The 20,785-nt window shown below is 35.6% G+C and overlaps 1 protein-coding gene across 4 annotated transcripts in view; it reads left to right on the top strand.

Annotated features, from left to right (window-relative positions):
- The window catches only part of RALGAPA1 (Ral GTPase activating protein, alpha subunit 1 (catalytic)), a 261,272-nt gene that overhangs the window by 25,697 nt on the left and 214,790 nt on the right, over positions 1-20,785 (top strand). For all 4 annotated transcript variants that reach the window (XM_006835341.1, XM_006835339.1, XM_006835340.1 and 1 more), the window contains exons 2-7: positions 346-456; positions 1,749-1,798; positions 5,368-5,425; positions 10,674-10,717; positions 14,076-14,253; positions 16,330-16,445. In XM_006835341.1, the coding sequence (XP_006835404.1) occupies positions 346-456; positions 1,749-1,798; positions 5,368-5,425; positions 10,674-10,717; positions 14,076-14,253; positions 16,330-16,445 (557 nt within the window). The remainder of the gene's footprint in view (positions 1-345; positions 457-1,748; positions 1,799-5,367; positions 5,426-10,673; positions 10,718-14,075; positions 14,254-16,329; positions 16,446-20,785) is intronic.

Here is a 20,785-nt window from a genome sequence, read left to right on the forward strand (position 1 = left end):
TAACCACTACGCTACCAGAGCTCCTTTAGGAAAGGTGTAGATGGGAATTAAAAATAGAACTTGACCTCTTACTTTATAGATATTTTAAATGAGTCTCTGAGACATTACTTTATTCTAGGAAAGAACAATAGTGATGGCATGACTTAACAGCTTTTAGAGTTAAACTATAAATATTAAAGTTGAGATGACAAAGATATAGGTGTAAAAGTATGTTTCAAATATTTTATATATTTAGTAGGATTTGGGGAATATTTATTTTATTTTTTGTTAATAAGAATGTTGCCTATATGTTTTTGTTTAATATGGTTTGATATAGTAATCACTAAAAATTATTTTATTTTTCAGAGAATGCAGAGTCTATCGATCTTAAACAATTTTTTGACCAACATTTTTCACATATATATTATGTATTCTTTGAAAACTTTGTGACAATTGAAGCAAGTCTTAAACAGAAAGGTAAGACGTAGAAATCTATCCTGATTTTATGCTTTGAATTAGTTTCCACAAGCATTAACTTTTTTTTTAAATGTTTTATTGTGAATTATGTGATAGTTTACATGGGAACTTTAGCTTTACATTCCTCCTGTTGTATATCATTTCATTGCCATGGTTACAATCCCCTCCATGCATCATCAACCAACAAAGGGTATATATATACCCAAACATTATTTAAAGAGGTTCTTGAACATTGGAATTCATTATTTCATTTCTTCTTGACAGGTAGCTTTTAGATATTTCTCTCATTATAATCATAAGTCTAGTCACATGTATTTGTGAGACAACTAATGGGTTACTTTGAATAAGCTTAGAAGATTTGGTATGGTTTTTTTTTTCCCCTGATTAGATTAACCTGCTTCCTTATTTCACCACCTTTCTTGTTTCATAGAAGCATGTTCAGGTTTGAGTACTCATTTTCCTATTAAGAGTTTTAAATTATTTAAAATATTTCATGTAATTTTTTGTTGTTGTTGTAGTTGAGAATTTACACAGGAAAAGGTACTGATGCAACAGTTTATACATGTATAGTTTAGTGACATTGATTACGTTCTTCAAGTTGTATAGTAATTCTCACCCTCCTTTTCTGAGTTGTTCCCCCTTCGTTAACATCATGAATTCTTTTTAAACATCATAGGCTCTAAATTTAATTTTATACAATGGTAATTATATAAAATTGCTGTTGCAGCTTTATTTTCAATATGATGTGCCTGTAAACCATGGATTTTCCCCTTTGTAAAAAGACATTGTAGATAATTGAATGTTTGATTATAGAAAGGTCATTAGTTTCTTGTTACACATGTTGTTAGTCTGGTTTTTATTGTTTATTGGGTTTAATATTTTTCTTGAAAATAGTAAAGCTATGTTATACAACTTTTCTAATAAAAGTTTTGTTACAAGCTGTTAAAAAAAAAAAAAAGAGTAAAGAGAGGGATATATGATATTATCTACATAATGGAGCCCTGGTGTGGTACTGCAGAATTATGTACCTACCGCAAAATTGATTTGAGCCACAAGGTTGGCCATTGAAACCCACCAGCTGCTCCTCGGAAACCCTAGGTAGTGTCGGAACCAACCTGTTGGTGCTTAACAACTACAACAGCATAATGAACAGAATGTGCTTTAAACATTCTACTAAAGATTACTGAAAAAGCATTTCAGTGCTTGAAATATTATAAGCTTATTATAGGGTGATTATTAATTATGAGAAACAAATGAAATGTTTAAAATGCTTTTCTGTAAAAATGTTTTAGGTCATAAATCTCAGAGGGAGGAATTGGATGCTATACTTTTTATTTTTGAGGTAAGTATCTGATCTAAAAATTTTTTTTCAAAAAATAGTTCTTGTAACATATATAGGAATATATTGAAATCATAAAGCATTTAATGAAACGCTGAATCTGCTATCTTCTTCAAGAATAAAATCTAACTCATTAACTGACATAAATATTCTTGATTTAGCTCTCGTAATTTTGAAGCATAAGGTATTATTTTAAATTTCAGTTAGATTCATGTTTTGATGCATTTGACATCACAAAATTAGTGTGATGTTTAATGCATTTGCAAACAAGTTAATTTCATGGAAGGTTTGCACAAATGGAAAATTTTCTTTTTAATTCTAAAACATTCTTTTTCCTTTCTGAGAGGATAAAGGAAATGTTATATGTCAAAGGAAGTTTTAGTTGTTTTAACCACTTTTGATTACAAACTTATATAAAATTTCTTAAAACATTAAAAAATTGATATTCTGTATTAGCTTTGGATTGGAATGGGGCAAGCTTTTATTGGTAAATTATCAGAAGTTCAGGAGCGACTTGGGCAAAAACTTATATGCTGTGTTAAAGTTCATCATTATGTATTTTGGCACACTGATAATAATTAAGACCCTTTCTTGCTTTTTAAAATAGCTCCTTGTTCTATGTTTTCTCTTTCAGAGTAAATTATAATAGATGCATTCTGATTTTTGCTGAGGATTTAGAGACCTGTAGAAAGTCAGTCACAGACTTTGTAACTTGAAAGGCTTAAGAAAGAATTTGGAAATCAGAGTCTAAATATTAAACTATTCTACCTTCTGCTGATTAAGATAATTCATTGTTTTGTATGTTGAGTGTTTTGATACAGTTTAGAATAATATGAACAACTTGATTGAAAACTCTTTTAACTATTGATTTAGTCACAGCTAAAATTAGAAAGTCTTAAGCATTAGAGATAGAAAGCGTTAGAAATAGTAACTATTCAATCCTCTTGGGCCACAAATACCTCATTTGCATAGTTTTGGGTAAACATAGTTTTGGTGAGAGGTTTGAAGACTATAACTAGGAGGGCCATATTAAGTAATTCATTGTAGTGTAGTAATAATTTGTTAACGATTTTTGCCTCTGTGTTCATGAGGATATTACTCTATGGTTTTCTTTGTTGTGACGTTTATATCTGGTATAGTATCAGAGTAGCATTTGCTTCCTGGATGAGATGGGAAGTATTTATTCCCTACTCAGTTTTTTTGAAAGTTTGTGAAGGATTTCTTCTCTTAAGTACTCTTAAATATAGTATTTAATTTTAATTGTATATAGTTTATAAACTGTAAGTATGTGTAGTAGTTATACAAGAGAAAGATGAGACTTTCTGCTTCCATAAAGTCTCTGAAAACCCTCTGTAGGATCGCTGTGAGTCGGATTCGACTCCATGGTACATCACCACCTCTACCACCACATTGTTGTTGTTGTTGTTAAGTGCCATTGAGTCAGTTCCGACCCATAGTGACTCTGTATAGGGTTTTCAAGGAGCAGCTGGTGAGCTTGAACCTCCAACTTTGCAGTTCAAATGGCTTTTCAGTCTGGTGCATTAACCCACAGCGCCACACCAGGACTCCCTACCACCGCCATAGTAGTCATAAATTGGGAGTGTTTTTGAGTATTTTACAAACTTGTCTTTTCTAATTTTTTATAATTTCATCTCTTTTCTAAATCAAAATTAAAATAATTGTATATAATTCTGGCTAGATATGGGAGACACATGGGGTGGTGGTGGTGGCAAATAAGTTATGCTTTTTCCAGTTAAAACCAAACCCAGAACCATTTCCATTGAGCTGATTCTGACTCATAGTGACCCAATAAGACAGTGGATTAGAATTTGCTCTTTTTTCAGTTTTCTAAGACTAAATTTTTATGGGAGTAGACAGCTTCATCTTCCATTGAGTAGCTGTGGGTTTGAGTGCTGATGTTACAGGTAACAAACTAATAATGAACCCATTGTACCAGGTTAATGAGATACTGTTGCATAAAATGTCTAGTTCAGTACTTGGTTCTAGGAACATGCAGTTGCTAATGATTGCTGCACATCATTTAAAAGCAACAGTAATGACACTGCACATGTGTACAAACACATATACACAATTGTCATTAAGTAACATGTAATTATGAGATCATAATTAGGCAATAAGGCAACTGTTGACTTAGAATAATCTTGAATATTTCCCAAATGCAGTAGTAAATGTAATTAGAGGCAAAATTTAAAGGTGTTATATGCTGAGTGGAGTACTGGTGTGGCGCTGTGGGTTAATGTGCAAGACTGCAAAGCCATTTGAACTGTAAGGTCAGCAGTTAAAGCTCACCAGCTGCTCCTCAGAAACCCTATACAGGGTTGCTATTGGTCAGAACCAACTCGACGGCACTTAACAACAACAACGATATGCTGAGTGGTTTTTTTTTTCTCTCATCAGTTAATAGAAACCTATATATGTTAACAAGAAATCCTGTGGTACACTATAGGTTTGGCAGTTCAAACCCACTTAGCTGCTCCTCAGAAATAAAATACCATTTTCTGCTCTCTATAGATTTCTAGCCTTGGAAGCCCTGTCTTCTTGTTAAGTGCTGTAAAATCGGTTCCAACTCATAGTGACTCTATATAGGGTTTCCAAGGAGTGGCTGGTGGATTTGAACTGCTGACCATGCTGTTCAAACTGACCATGTGGTCCAGTGCTTTATCCTACATTGCCATACCAGAACTCTGTGGAATTTCTATACAGGTTGCTGTGAGTTGGAATCAACTCAATGAAGTGGGTTTGGTTTGTTATATGTTAACTATATCTGTTACCAGTTGCTGTCCAGTTGGTTTGACTCATGCAACCTTATGTATGTCAGAGTAGAACAGTGCTTCATAGGATTTCAGTGACTCACTTTTCAGAATTGGATTTCTAAACCTATCTTTTGAGGTGTCTCTGGGTGGTTTAAAACTTCCTAATTTTCGGTTAGCAGACAAGCATGTCAACCATTTATACCACCTAGAGACTTCAAACTTAATTCTTGGGTGCTTAAAATTTAAAATTTTGCTCTCATACTTGTATCTGTTGTATATGTAAATACTTCTGAGCTTATATGAATTAATCACAATATAAGATACTTGTTTGGATTTGTGTTAAATAAAAATATTCCCCCTGGGTATATCAAAACAGAAAAATGAACTGCTTGAAGAAAGAAAATGTTAATATCAGCAAGAAGTGAATACCAGTGATATCTGTGAAATTCTATGGATAGTAAATGAACATTTAAAAAAAATATTACAGTTAATGTTTTGTCATTCAGGAGAAATGCACTTAATTTTTATATCATTATAAATGATAAATTTTATTCATTTTCTTCTCTAATTCTTTGTTGATGTTGGTTGTTATTTTCTGGGGTTTACAAAACTGATCAATGTGGCTCTGCTGAAATAATACCAACAATATAAAATTAGCTAAAGACTGTTATATGTTTATAACATATAAGGAATTATTAAGGGGTTAATCATTGCTTTTGTTACTCTTTTCTTATTTATAAGATGTGAACTCATCACTTGCTTTTTGTTCGTTTTATTTGTTGATTTTTTTTTTTTCAGAAAATTTTACAGCTTCTTCCAGAAAGAATTCATCAGCGATGGCAATTTCATAGTATTGGTAAGTCATTAAAATATATTTTTCACATTTGAAATAAATGATTGTTGTTAAGCACCTTCGAGTTGGTTCTGACTCATAGTGAGCCCTGTATAGGGTTTTCCAAGGAGCACCTGGTGAGTTTGAACTACTGACCTTGTAGTTAGCAGTCTAGTGCCTATTTGTAGCATCACACCAGAATAAAAATGCTGAGTGTGTTCTTTCTTTTTGGTTTACTAACTCCATATTTTTGCACATTTGATTATAATACTTTATCTTCTTGAGCTGTCCTTTGAAGTTTTCTATTCAGCTCTTTTACCTCCATATTTCTTCCATTTGCTTTAGGTCTCTATGTTCAAGAAGAGCAAGTTTCAGAGTCTCTTCTGGCATCCATCTTGGTCTTTTCTTTCTTTCTTTCTTTTTAGTGACCTTTTGCTTTCTTCATGTATGATGTCCACAACAACGTAATGTCGTTCACACCTCCTTTGGTCTTCGTTCATTAGTGTCTAATACATCAAATCTGTTCTTGAGATGGTCTCTAAATTCAGGTGGGATATACTCAAGGTCATATTTTGGCTCTGTGGAGTTGTCTTAATTTTCTTTAGCTTCAGCCTGCACTTGCATATTAGCAGTTGATGGTTTGTTTCACAATGTGACCCTGGCCTTGTTTTGGCTGATATTTTTTTCATCATCTCTTCTCATACATATTGTAAATTTGATGCCTGTGTATTCCTTCTGGTGAGGTCCATGTATATAGTTGCCTTTTATGTTATTTAAACAATGAATTTCAGTGAATAAGTTGTTGGTCTAGCAAAAGTCTTATCATGCGATCTCCAGCATCATTTTTTATCACCAATGAAATTAAAAGAGCTGAACAGAAAATTTCAAATGATAGCTTAAAAAGACAAAGTCAGGTATTGTAATGAAATGTGCAAAAACTGATCTTGCATCTTTGTTACTAGTTTTTGCTTTCCAGTTACCAGTAAATACCAGTGTATATTGATTGCATATCTGATCAATTTCAAACTGAAGAATTGGTCAAATTCTTTAATTTCATTATCATTGAGTCCTGGTGGGATGCTGTAAGATAAGCACTGGATCACAACGTCGGTTTGAACTGTAAGGTCAGAGGCTCAAAGTCATTGTCTGCTCCTCAGAAACCCAATACAGGGTCTCTATTAATCAGAAATGACTTGACAGCACTTAATAACAACAGCTTTAGTGGTTGGTACATAAATATGGATAATACTGGTATTAACTGGTCTTTCTTGACTGGATATTACACTATCATGGACAGCATTGGATTTCAAAATAGATCTGAAACTCTCTTTTTGACAGTGAATAGGATGCCATTTCTCTTTGATTTGTCATTCCCAGCATAGTAAATCATGATAGTCTGATTCAAAATGGCCAATACCAATATTGTTATTAGGGAAATAGCAGGTTACAATTCAGGATCAAAAGTGACTTAGGATACAGTTATTTAATCAGGATAGACTTTTCTCAGTTATACCCACAGACAGGCTTCTCTCTGATCCTTGCCACCTGCTGCCTCTGTCAGCCTGGCCTGTGCTCTGGAAGGAAGTGATACAAAGCTCTTTAGAGCTCTGTTGATAAGTGCCCAAAGGCACTACATTCCACTGGCTGGAAGGCGTTCAACCCTCTCACTCTTGGGTTGGAGAGACTAGCTTCACTAAGTGCCCAGAGGCACCCTACTATATATCAGCAAGCCACTTACCTGAAGACTTTGCCCTCTTGCTCCGTGGGCTGGGAAGCGCACCATCTGTTGCTGCTTTCCTGGATGTTCTGCCTCTGTTGCTGCCATTTCTCAGCCACTTTCACTGTCTCCAGTTTTACAGCTCTCTGTCTCTTGAGTCTAGGTTTCCAGCACATGGACCCCAGGTCCAAAAGAGGCATTCTGCTTCTGTCTCTGCTCCTTGGTATAGTCAGATCCTCCCCTACCTGCCCAGTACTCTGGGATTGGCTTTTTTGTACATCTCGTGGGAGGACAAACCTGACTAATTTCCTCACTAGAGTTTTTTAAAATTATTATTATTTTTTGTTGCGAACTGAGTAATGGTTTACATGGGAAAACATCGGCTTTACACCATCATTTCATTGCAGTGATTACAATCTCCTCCATGCATCATCATTCAACAGTATTTGCTTCCATTCCCTGTTTTTTGGGGGGTAGGGTAGGGAGTTGGGGGGTGGGGAGATGAACACAAAAACACTCAGAAATATATAATAATTTAAACAAACAAAGGGAACATTCTGCAAGCTTATCTCCTTACTGCCAGCACTCAGTCCCTGTCTTTCTATGAGTCTAGAGTCGTCGGCTGCTCCATCTCTCCATGTCCTCATCTCTGCCTCCATCTCTGGTGTCGTTGCTTCTCTGGATAAGGTCCCGCATTCTGCTTGTGCTGTTCTCCCTTGATGGTCCTAGGGTACTCTGTATCTAGACTGTAAGATTAACTACTCCCCAGTTTTTGTTATAAAACTTCTACCTTTACAGCTATAACAGTCACAATTAGTCGTAACAATTACTCCCTATTGAATCATAAGAATCTTATCCCTATCTCTTTTCACCAGACCCATCTAGATAAGATGAAAACTATTCAGTGGGGACTCTGTCTTCCCTGCACACTCTTAAATTAAGCTCCCTCTTGAAAACTTGTAAGCCAGTCACTTCGTGCTTTTATCGCCCCCACATTTTAGGTAGCTCTCACTGGGGTTTTATACACCTTATTTGCATGGCCCCATCCTCACAACTGTACCTTACTTACATTATTACCAAGCTGTCTGATCCTCTGGGTAGGCTACAAATACCTCATTTGCATAGTTTACCCAGTCATTTGGTGAAAGGTTCAAAGACTATAGCTAGGAGGGCCATATTAAGTAATTTGTTATACTGTAGTAGTAATTTATTAAAAGATTTATTACCTCTGTGTTTATGAAGATAATTGCATTTTGGTTTTCTTTTTTGTGATGTCTCTCTATCTGGCTTAGTACTGGAGTAGCATTTGCCTCATGGATGAGTTAGGAAGTGTCTACTCATTTTTTTGAATGTTTGTGAAAGATTTTTTCTCTAAATATTTGATAAATTTCACCATTGAAGTTATCTGTATCTGGGCTTTTCTGTTTGAAAAGTTTATTAATTCAGTGTCTTAAATTTCTTACTTACATTTCATATTTCTTCTTGAGTTAATTTTGGCATGTATGTCTTTTTTAAGAATTTGTCCATTTCATTTAAGTTGTTAATTTGTTGGCATAAAATTGTTTATAATATAACCTTAAATAAACTGTTTAATTCCTATAGTTGTTAGTAATGTATCTTTTTCTGGTTTAAGTTTTAAGTTTATGTATTGCAATGAAATGACTATTTAAAAACAAGAAAAGATTCAAATAAATGGAATTTTATGTAATAAACATTAAAGGCTGGATAGTTAAAGATAATAATTTTCAGTCAAAATTCCCATAAAGATTTGAAAGCCAAATGTTCTAATATACAGAAGATAAATAATGGTATAGTCCTGTAATGGGATATTTTATAACAGTTAAAATAGATTAATTAGAGATGTATATTTCATTCTATAGAAATTTCATAAGCTAATGTTGTATATGAAAGACAAGTTATATGTTGACCTATTCTGTATAGTATATTTACATAAGGTTTTTTTTTTTTTTAAATGATTTATTGTGAATTATGTGATAGTTTACATGGGAGAATATTACTTTTACATTCATTCCTTCGTATATCATCTCATTGCCATGGTTACAATCCCCTCCATGCAGTCCTTCCCCCGTGCCCCTCAGGTCTTCAGCACACAGTCGCTCTCCCTCTCTGGATCTAAAGTCTCCAGCTGCTCCATCGCTCCACATCACCATCTTTGGCTCCATTTCAGGCATCATTGCTTCTCTGGGTAGGGTCCCGCTCTCTGCTCCTCTCCCTTGACGGTCCCAGGGACCTCCGCTCCTAGACTGAAAAGTTAATCACTCCCCTCCTTGCTATAAAACGTCTACCTTTACATTTCCAACCCTCACAGTCAGTCCTGATAACAATTATTCACTATTGTATCACAAGAGACCTATCTGGATTTTATTGCATCAGCGCCACCTAGACAGATTGAATACTACTCACTGGAGAGTCTACCTTTCTCCAGGTACCTCTGGTTCTAGGTTCCCTCTTGAAAGCTTGTAAGCCAGTCACTTCTTGCCTTTGTAGCCTCCTTACCCCCCTTTTTGGGTAGCCAGTGTCCAAGTTGCCCATCCCTGTCTGCTCTGTGTGTAGGAGGGGTGGGAATGATTCTTGCTGCAAGGGCCCTACATAAGGTTTTAAACTTGCAAAGCAATTGAAATATTTTATGGATTTGTAAATAAGTAGTAGTAATAATATAAGTATCGTTTTGAAAATGATTAATACCAAAATCTAGATATCGGTTTCCTCTGGGGAAGGAAGGAGAGAGAGCTGAAACTGATTCAAGATGTTCACTGGGAGCTCCAGTAATAACCTATTCTATTAAGTAAAACATTACAGATAATGTAAATAAGTAAAAATTTAAAATTGGAACAGACAGAAAATGTTTCGGTTTGTTAAAGTTGAATGACGGGTTTCTGAATTTTTGTTAATGTTATTTTCAATATTGTATGTTTGAAATATTTTATAATTTAAAAGCAAACATGAATATTAGAGATGTTTTGAAAGTTTTAGAAAGGAAATTTAATGTAAGGGAAATTTTTGGTAGGAAATATTAGTTATATGGATGATGTTCATCCAGTGGATTTTATTTTGATTTGTAATAGAGAAAGTATTTTGCTTAATTACATTCTTAATCTAAACCAAAGACAAACAGTAGATTTTGTGTTAACTGCAGTTTTGGGCTTAGGTTTTACATTTCAGTATAATGTTTTCATTGTTGTTGTAGAGGCCATCGAGTCATAACGAACCTGTATAGGGTTTCCAAGGAGAAGCTGGTGAGCTTGAACCACCGACCTTGCAGGTCAAATGACTTTGCAGTCTGATGCATTACTCCACAGTGCCACATCAGTATAATAAGTTATATTTAATTACAGTAAAGCATATGATGCAAAGGTGATTATTTTTCTATGCCCTCTGGTCTCAAGTCTATGACCATAGGGTATCAAGATCACCAAGAATAATTTGGAGGTTGCCAAGGACTTGCTTAAAAGTGCTTTCAAGTCTGACCGAGAACTCTGACATACATTAATAAATAAGAAGACATCAGTATTTTAAATTATGTTTTCTTTTCAGGATTGATTTTAAAGAAGCTACTTCACACAGGAAACTCCTTGAAGGTATGATATGATTATATTTCGTTTCTATGACTATTTAAAAACTGAGTAAAACATATGTACCTCCTGTTTAACTTTCTCCTACTTTAGCTATTCCATCAAAAATGCTGAATTGTCTTTAGTCCAATTATTGAAGTGAATTAAGAATAGTGCAACATACTCAGTATGTAGAGAAATACTTATTAGGTAGACTAGGTATAGCAAACTATTGTACTTTGCCACTGCATTGGTTGGTTCATTAGAAGTGCTTTCTTTAGTGTGGTACCCAGAAGAATAAAAAATTTAGTCATGCAACAAAATTGTTCTTCAATTTGCTGTTGTTAAGTGCCATGGAGTAGGTTCCAACTCATAGCAACTTTGTGTAGGGTTTCCAAGGAGTGACTGATGGATTTGAACTGCAGACCTTGCAGTTCAAACCAGCCTTGCATTCTAGTGCTTACCCTAGAGCACCACACCAGGACTCCATTCTTAAATGTAGAAGACAGTAGGGAGTCTTATGAAAATGTTAGGTTTTTTTCCTTTCATTTTTCCCATTATCTCTGTGCTGTGCTAAGAGACACTACCTTTTAAAATAGTATCTTGCTTTAAGTAAGGAAGGGTTCTGGTGTGGTGCTATAGGATAAGCATTGGGCTGCTAACCACAAGGTGTGTAATTCAAAGCTACTAAACCCTCTTCAGCTACCCTTTGTAGGGTAGCTGTGAGTCAGAACCAACTTGATGGGACTTAATGACAACAGCATAGGTAATGATGCTGTAGGATAAGCATTGGACTGCTAACTGCAAGGTTGGTTGTTCAAATCCACTAGCGATTCTGTGGGAAAAAGATGAGGGTGTCTGCTCTCATAAAGATTTATAGTCTCAGATACCCTATAGAGGGTAACTATGAATTATATTCAATTGGGGGTTTGGCTTTTTTTTTTTTTAAATATGTTAGGTCTAATTATATTGTAGATATTTCTGGCATGGATACAGTAGTACAAAGGATCAATCCCCCTCATATCTTTCATGTTATCTGGTAGATGAGAGTGGCTTGTTATCTGGCATAGGAGGGTAGCAGCTATTGAATAGCTTTGATGGTGGTCATTAGCAAAGCTCTGGTAGGATAGTTTTTAAAGTTACTAGTGAAGTTAAGTTAGTAAAGACCTTAGTTTTATTTGTAAAGAAATTGAAGTTTTCTCTGTCCATCTTTTCCCAAAGTTTTCTTCCTGAGACAGCATTTTTTCACTGTTTCAAATATTTATTGTCTGTGTTTACAGCATTGTTCTAGGTTCTTGGAATATGAGGGGACTTAAAAAAGTCCAAGGAAAAATAGTGTCTTTCATTTCTATTTTTTTCCATGTATTTTTTTACCCCCTACTCCCCATATAGTAATTAAGGAGCTCTGGTAGCATAGTGGTTATGAATCAGGCTGCAAACCTTAAGATCAGCAGTTCAAAACTATCAGCCGCTCCGCGGGAGAAAGATGAGGCTTTCTGCTCTCATAAAGATTTACAGCCTCGGAAACCCTGTACAGGGTTGCTATGGGTCGGAACCGACTAGACGGCACTTAACAACAACAATAACATATAGTAATTAGCCACTATCTCGAATTTGCAGCTTAAAAGCAGATAATTTGTAAATAGATAATTTCATAATGCTCTAGAATCTTCATAAAATTTTTTCCTTCATCAAGCAGCATGGGACAGTCCTTACTGTGTATCTTCTTTCCTCTTGAATTGGCCTGGTAGTAAGGGTAGACAGAAGAAAGTAATGGCTTTCTGAATTTGTTTTGTTTTCTTACGTGGAAATTATGAAATAAAAATTCTTCATTCTTTACTTGTTAAAAACTTGTAAGTTCCCGTGGACCTGAAGATGAGAGAGAAGAGAGAGGAAGGGCTAGTTGGTCCAAAGTGTGGTGAGACCGGGGTACACCTAAGCCCATGGACAAGAACATAGCCACAGAGGACTAGAGCTGAGAGTGCAGCATCCAGCTGATATGAAGTGAGGGGAGACTCGCAAGAACATCCAAACTTGCAGATAGTACCTATTGGACCTAGCCTCGATGGCTTGATAACCAGAACTCGACTAGAGGAAGATAAAAAAGACAACAATTTTTGATAAAGAAAACGAGTTTAAATTGCTACAATTTGAAGAACTTGACCTATATTCATAGAGGTAGTAGCTCAAAAACCAACAGAGTGGGAAGGAGTCTTCACATCAACTATCAATGCTATCCCCTCTATTTACATGGTAGATAGGGACGGGCAACTTAGACATTGGCTACCTAAAATGAGGGGTGATAAAGGCAAGAAGTGACTGGCTTACAAGCTTTCAAGAGGGAGTTTAGTTTAAGAGTGTGTGGGGGATGATTGAGTCCCTACTGAATAGTTTTCATCTTGTCTAGATGGGTTTGGTAAAAAGAGTTGGACAAAAGATTCTTAAGATTCAGTAGTGAGTAATTGTTATCATGACTGATTACGACTGTCATAGTTGAAAAGGTAGAAGTTTTGTAACAAAAACGGGGGAATAATTAATCTTATAGTACAGATACAGAAGACCCTAGAACAATCAAGGGAAAAGAGCACAAGAAGAATGCGGGACCTTATCCAGAGAAGCAGTGACACCAGAGATGGAGGCAGAGATGGGAATGTGGAGAGAGGAAGCAGCTGAGGACTCTAGATTCATGGGAAGAGAGGGACTGAGAGCTGGCGGTCAGGAGGCAGACTTGCAGAATGGTGGTGTAAATTATTATATATGCGAGAGTGTTTAAAAAAAAGAACTAAAATGAATAGAGAAAAATATTGTTAAGTGATAACTGATGGTATATGGAGAGGATTATAATCATTGTAATGAAACAAAGTTTATGATTTGTTGAATGTAAAACTGATGGTATGTCCTGTAAACTTTCACTTAATTCACAATAAAAACTTAAAAAAAAAAAAGATATTTCAAAGGGACATGATATGTGAGTTCCTTAAGAATGCCTAAACTGCCATTTTGATGTGGCATAAACTGAAGAGGTTAGAGATATGGAAACACACTCTTCAGAATGCATAGATGTAGGTGGAGGTTATGTCTAAAAACAATACCTTTCCATTTTGATATTTTTTGTTAAAAAGGTTTCTATGATTTTTGTAGCATAAATAAAACCTATAAGTTTATATTTCCAATTAATGAGGGGTAGGTATAGATGCTATGCTCTGTCTGCTTGCCTGCCTCCCTTACTGTCTACTTGCCTCTGTCTCCTTTTCTCTACTCCTTTACTTTCTCTATTGTTGCAAAGTGTCATACTACAGTTATCTTTTAGAGAATTTTGGCTTTAAAAGGACAAAAGTATTTCCATTATAAGTAAAAATACTTTTTAAAAAAATTTTGGTTTTAGATCAGACGTGAAGGTGTCCGTCTTTTCTTATTATGGTTACAAGCACTTCAGAATAACTGCAGTAAAGAACAGCTGTGGATGTTTTCATGTTTAATACCTGGATTTTCAGCACCACAATCTGAACATGGACCTCGAACTTTAGAAAATCTCATCAATCCTCCACTCAACCTTCAAGAAAGTAAGATTCGTCAGATGTTTTTCACCAGTGTTTTAAGTATTTTTTTGTAGTCTGTTAATATTGTCAAGGTCATTTTTATAGTTATATTTAATTTCTGTTTTTTTTAATGTCTATCTTGCGTATTTAATTTGGAAGCACATTGAAGTATAAGTGTGTTTTATTTTTTTCAATAGAGAACTAAAAGTTTATAAATACATTGTATTTTTATGAATCCTCAATAAATTTTTTTTAACATCTCAAATGTTTTCACTTAATTTTTACTTTTGTTATTTAACCTTCATGCTTTTTATCCTAAAATTTTCTAATCCTATTTTCCTTTTACTTATTTAGTTGTCTCTGTTATCAGTACTTAATAAGTATATAACTTAAATTGATTTGCCATTGTTAAAATATGTATGTGCATTTTAAAAAATACTTTATATATTCTTATATGAGCAAACATTTGTAATATGTAGTATTCTCCTGGGTATTTCATCTAATTTGTTATCTGTATTTCTACAAATTTAAGTTTTAGGGTAAATGAACTGTGACTATAGCACTAAATTTTAGAAACCATATACCAATCTTACATGACATCTATAAGTAAACCAACTTATTTAAACTATGTAAGTTGACTTGTTCATACTTCATATAATTTTAAATTATTTTCTTGTGTTTTCAAACTTTTTTTCTTGTGTTTCTGTAGGTTGTCAGTATATTTTCTTTTATCACTCTTTTTATGGTTGCTAACACTTTAACTGTTAGTCTTCAATGAATTTGGGACTTACTAACCCCTTCCTTTTTGAAAATAGAAGTTTTTCTCTGTAGTCTACAAGGCATGGAAAATAAAAATTATGTACAACCCAAGAAAGTTTAAGAAGCTCTTTTAGAAGAGTTCCAGTAGGTTTTAAAGAGATTTTTTGGCTTCACACAATAAAGTATTTATTATGTTTATTCTTCTGTGGGGAAAAATAGTCCAGGAAATCCAGGTTACAGATGATAAAAGCTATGTCCTTAAAGAGTAATTAAAAAAAAGTGTTAGGGAAGAGTAATAAAAAGTATAAAATTAATACGTTGTTGTTGTTGTTAAGTGTTATAGAGTTGGTTCCTACTCATCCAATAGAGCAAAACACTGCCCAATCCTTTTATATGTACATGTTGTTGTTCTTAAGTGCCGTTGAGTCGATTCCGACCATAGGGTTTCCAAGGAGCAGCTAGTGAGCTTGAACCACCAATCTTGCGGTTCAAATGACTTTGCATTCTGACGCATTAGCCCACAGTGCCACACCAGGACTCCTAATATGTACTTAACATGCATTAATTAAATACTGAAATCTATCTCTGTTGTCAGTTTACCTGGCTGATACTGACTGAGAGGCAGGTTTGGAAATTTGCCTGTGTTAAATCAGGTACTAATTATGCTGCTTAAGAAATGTTTAAGAGAAGCCAGCTCTGTATGGGTTGATTTCCCAGCATTCGCATTTTTTACAGTGAATATTCTTGAGTATTTAAAAGTAAAACATGTAAAAGTTCCTTGTGTAAAACATGTATATAAAAAAGTAAAACATGTATATAAAAACATGTATGTAAAAGTGGTCTTTTGTAATCAAATAATTGAGATTCTAAACTTGTCCTTTTTTTTTTCTTGAGAGTAATAGTATATTTTCCTCTGAATAACAGTGATGCCTCCAAGAATAAGCACAATCATGTCTTAGAGCAATGAGATTATCACTTTAATTAGTGAATAAGTACAGTATTGCTAATGTTTCTCATTTTATTTCATGTGGATTTTTGGTAATAATGCTTACCATGAAATGAAAGTTATTTCTCAAGTAAGATGTTATATGCCCTTATACCGCATGTCTGTCTATTCATTAATATTTCATATCCTCTCAATCAAAGGCTCATGAAACAGCTTAACTTATTAAATTATGATAAACAATCAGGGATGACTTCAGATATATGTCGAGATTCAATCATTTAAAGTTTTCAAGTGTATAGTATACATGTTTTTCAGTTAAGTTTTATTTGAATCATGCTATATTGTATTATTTTGTTTCATAATTATACTAAGCTTTTCTTTTTTTCTTTGGATAGCTCAAGTCACTATAGAGGAAATCACTCCTCTTGTTCCCCCACAATCAGGGGATAAAGGACAAGAGGATCTCACAAGCTACTTTTTGGAAGCACTTTTAAAATATATAGTAATTCAGGTACATGCTGTATTTATATATGTGTGTGTGTGCGTGCGTGCCCCTTTACTCTCTCTCCTCTGTGGGTGATTTCATTTTCCCTCTTTTACTGTCATTCTCTCATATTGGGTATTGTTTTCTTTTTTTACTTTTCTGAAGGAGGAATAACACATTCTTGCTTTTGAAAGTATATATCAATATGCCCTTCCTGAAATAATCTCATTAGAGATTATTTAGAAAGGGAACTGGAAAGACATTTTTATAAAGTGGACTCTGTGTCTGTGCTTTTGTGTGTGATTGTTTTCTAATTCTTTCATTTGTAATCAGCAGTAGTGGTACTTTAAATGAAAAGCTATTACATTTTTTTTTAGGGATCAATCTGCCTAGAGGAAAAGGATTGGTAGCTTAGCAATGAGTCTGACATTGTTCTAGGTAATGGGGATGCATCAGTGGAGCAAATAGATGATGATCTTATGCTCTTAGAGTTTCTATTTTGGTAAATATGTTTGTATCTGCTGTTATATTTATGAAGGGATACATGTAGAACTCAGAACAGTATCAGCATTTAAAAAAAAAAGTAGACTGTACGATTATGATTGAATGGAGTTTACACCAAACCTGTTCTACCTTTTGGATTTTAAATGCCAACATATATAGCGCTAGCTAGTGGAGAAAACAGTAGCCATTTCCTTTTACAACTACCACCATTACTGTTGTGCCCTGGAATTATATTCTGGCTATAGAACCTTATTTCAATAGTTCAGTCCTTTGTTGCTGACTGCATATCATTGGATATGCTATGATCTGTTTTATCCAGTAACCTGTCGATGGTCACCTTAATTGTACCTGATTTTGGTAAATAATGTCTTTGTGTGGAATAATCTTTTCTTTTCCTTTTGAGTAAATACCTAAGAGTGAAAAGGTTGGATCATAGAATAGTCTATGTTGACTTTTTAAAGAAACTGCCAAACTGTTTTCCAAATGGTTGTACCTTTTTGTAATCTTAAAAGCAGTTTATGAAGGTTGTAGTTGCTTCATATCCTTGCCAACAATTGGTAGGTTTGAACTGCTGACCTTGTGGTTCACAGGCGCTGATCCTACAGCGCCACAGCCACACCAGTAGTTTATATGTTTCTCTCTCTCTTGCTCTCTCACTCTCTTGCTCTCTCACTCTCTTGCTCTCTCACTCTCTCGCTCTCCTTCTCCGTCCCTCCCTCCCTCTCTTTCTCCATAAAACCAAACGGCCACCACTCGTCTGTCTATCTGTCTGTCATGCTGTGGTGGCTTGAGTTGCTGTGATTCTGAGGGCTGTACCACCAGTATTTTAAATAACCAGAAGGGTCACCCATGGTGGACAGGTTTCAGATGAGCTTCCAGAAAAAAACAGACTAGGAGGAAAAAGTGATGAACTACTTCTGAATCGTTAGTCACTGAAAAACTTATGAATAGCAGAGAGACACTGTCAGTCAGATACAGTGCTGGAAAATGAGCCCCTCAGGTTGGAAGGCACTCAAAATGCGACTGGGGAAGAGATGCCTCCTCAAAGTAGAGTTGACCATGATGACGTGAATGGAGTTAAGCTCGTGGGAAAAAAGCCCAAAGAACCTTCATTTGCTGACGGGGCACAACTCAAAATGAAGAGAAACAGCTGTAAACATCCATTGAAAATCGGAACATGGATTGTACGAAGTATGAATCTGGGAAAATTAGAAGTTGTCAAAAATGAAATGGAATTCATCAACATCGATATCTTAGGCATTAGTGAGCTGAAATGGACTAGTATTGGCCATTTTGAATCTGACAACCACATGGTTTACTATGCCGGGAATGATGAAGAGGAATCAAAAATAACATATCCAGATCAGTCATGAGGTACAGTGCTGTCTTTGATAGGATAATATCCATGTGCCTACAGGGAAGCCCAGTTAATAGCACTATTATTCAAATTTATGCACCAACCTCTAAAGCCAGTGAGGATGAAATAGAAGAATTCTACCAACTTCTTCAATCTGAAATCGATAAAACATGCAATCAAGATGTATTGCTCATTACTGGTGATTGGAGTGCAAAGGTTGGGAGCAAAGAGGAAGGACAGTAGTTGGAAAATACGGCCTCGCTGGAGAACACATGATAGAATTCTGCAAAACAATGATTTGTTCATTTCAAATACCTTCTTTATACAGTATACCAGCCAACTATATACATGGATCTCGCCAGATGGAACACATAGAAATCAAATTGACTACATAATATGACTTTGAATGTATCCCACATGAATTTAGAGATCATCTAAAGAACAGATTTGATACATTAAACACTAAAGACCGAAGACCAGAAGAGTTTTGGGATGACATCAAGAACATCATACGTGAAGAGAGCAAAAAGTCATTGAGAAGATAAGAGAGAAGGAAAAGGTCAAAATGGATGTCAGAAGAGACACTGAAACTTGCTCTCCAGTGTAGAGATGCTACACAAATAGAAGAAATGAGGAGGTCCAATAGCTGAGCAGAAAATTTCAAGATCAGCTAGAGAAGATAAAGCCAAATATTATAATAAAATGTGCAAAAATTTGGAATCAGAAAACCAAAAAGGAAGAACACACTCAGCATTTCTCAAGCTGGGGGAACCGAAGAGAAAATTCAAGCCTGGACTTTCGTTAGTGAAAGTTTCTCTGGACAAATTATTGAATGATGCAGAAAGCATCAAGAGAAGATGGAAGGAATACACAGACTCACTGTACCAAAAGGAAATGGTTAATGTTCAGCTGTTTCAAGAGGTAGCATATGATCAAGAGCCAGTGATACTCAGGGAGGAAGTTCAAGATGCATTGAAGGAATTGGCAAAGAACAAGACCAGGAATTGATAGAATAAAAATTGAAATCTTTCAAGAAAGTGAGGCAGCACAGGAGGCATCCACTCGTCTCTGCCAAGAAATTTGGAAGACAACTATCTGGCCAACTGATTGAAAGAGATCCCTATTTGTGCCCATTCCCAATGGAATGCGGAAATCATAAAAAATCTCTTTGATATCTCAAGCAAGTAAAGTTTTACTAAAGGTAATACAGAAACAAGCTGGATTCAGAAGAGGCTGAGGAACGAGAGATATCATTGCTGATGTCTGATGGATCTTGACTGAAAGCAGAGAATATCAGAAAGATGTTTACCTGTGCTTTATTGACTACACAAAGGCTTTCGATTGTATGGATCGTGACAAGCTATGGACAACATTGCGAAGTATGAGTATTCCAGAACACTTCATTGTACTCATGAGGAATCTGTACCTGGACCAAGAAGCAGTTGTTTGAACAGAACACTGAATGTTTTAAAATTGGGAAAGGTGTGCGACAAGGTTGTATTCTTTCACCATACTTACTCAACCTATATGCTGAACAAATAATACGAGAAGCTGGGTTCTATGAAGAAAAACGTTGCATCAGGATTAGACGAAGACTCATTAACAACCTGCGATATGCAGGTGACACAACTTGTTTGCTGAATTTGAAGGGGACTTAAAACATTTACTGATGAAGATCAAAGAGCACAGCCTTTGTTATGGATTACATCTTAATGTAAAGAAACAAAAATCCTCACCACTGGACCAGTAAACCACATTCTCATCAACGGAGAAAAGATTGAAGTTGTCAAGGACTTCATTCTTCTTGGATCAACTGTCAACACTCGCGGAAACAGCAGTCAAGAGATCAGGTGACGTATTGCTGCACAGAAACTTTTTAAAGTGTTGAAGAGCAAAGATGTCAGCTTGAGGACTAAGGTGCGCCTGACCCAAGCCGTGGTATTTTCAATAACCCCTATGGATGTGAAAGCTGGACAGTGAATAAGGAATATTGTAGAAGAATTGATGCCTTTGAATTATGGTGTTTGAGTAGAATACTAAAAGTGCCATAGGCTGCCAAAAGAACCAATAGATCTGTTTTGGAAGAAGTGCAGCCAGAGTGTTCCTTAGAGACCAAGCTGGCCAAACTTCATCTCTCATACTTTGGACATTTTGTCAGAAGGGAACAGTCACTAGAGAAGGATATCATGCTTGGTAAGATGAAGGGTCAGAGGGAAAGAGGAAGACCCCTATGAGATGGATTGGCCAGGTGGCAGCATCGATGGACTCAAGTGAGGCAACAGTAGTGAGGTTGGCCCAGGATGGGACATTGTTTTGTTCTGCTGTGCATAGGGTCGCTATGAGTCGGTGCCGACTCGATGGCACCTAACAACAACACACACACAGCGTTATGTGATGGTTATGTGCCTTGGAGTCGGTTCTGATTCACAGCGACCTTGTACTGGGTTTCCGAGGCTGTAAATCTTTACGCAAGCAGAAAGCCTCATTTGTCTCCCGCGGAACTGCT

The sequence above is a fragment of the Chrysochloris asiatica genome, unplaced genomic scaffold (genome assembly GCF_000296735.1).
Source record: "Chrysochloris asiatica unplaced genomic scaffold, ChrAsi1.0 scaffold00017, whole genome shotgun sequence".
Classification (NCBI taxonomy): domain Eukaryota; kingdom Metazoa; phylum Chordata; class Mammalia; order Afrosoricida; family Chrysochloridae; genus Chrysochloris; species Chrysochloris asiatica.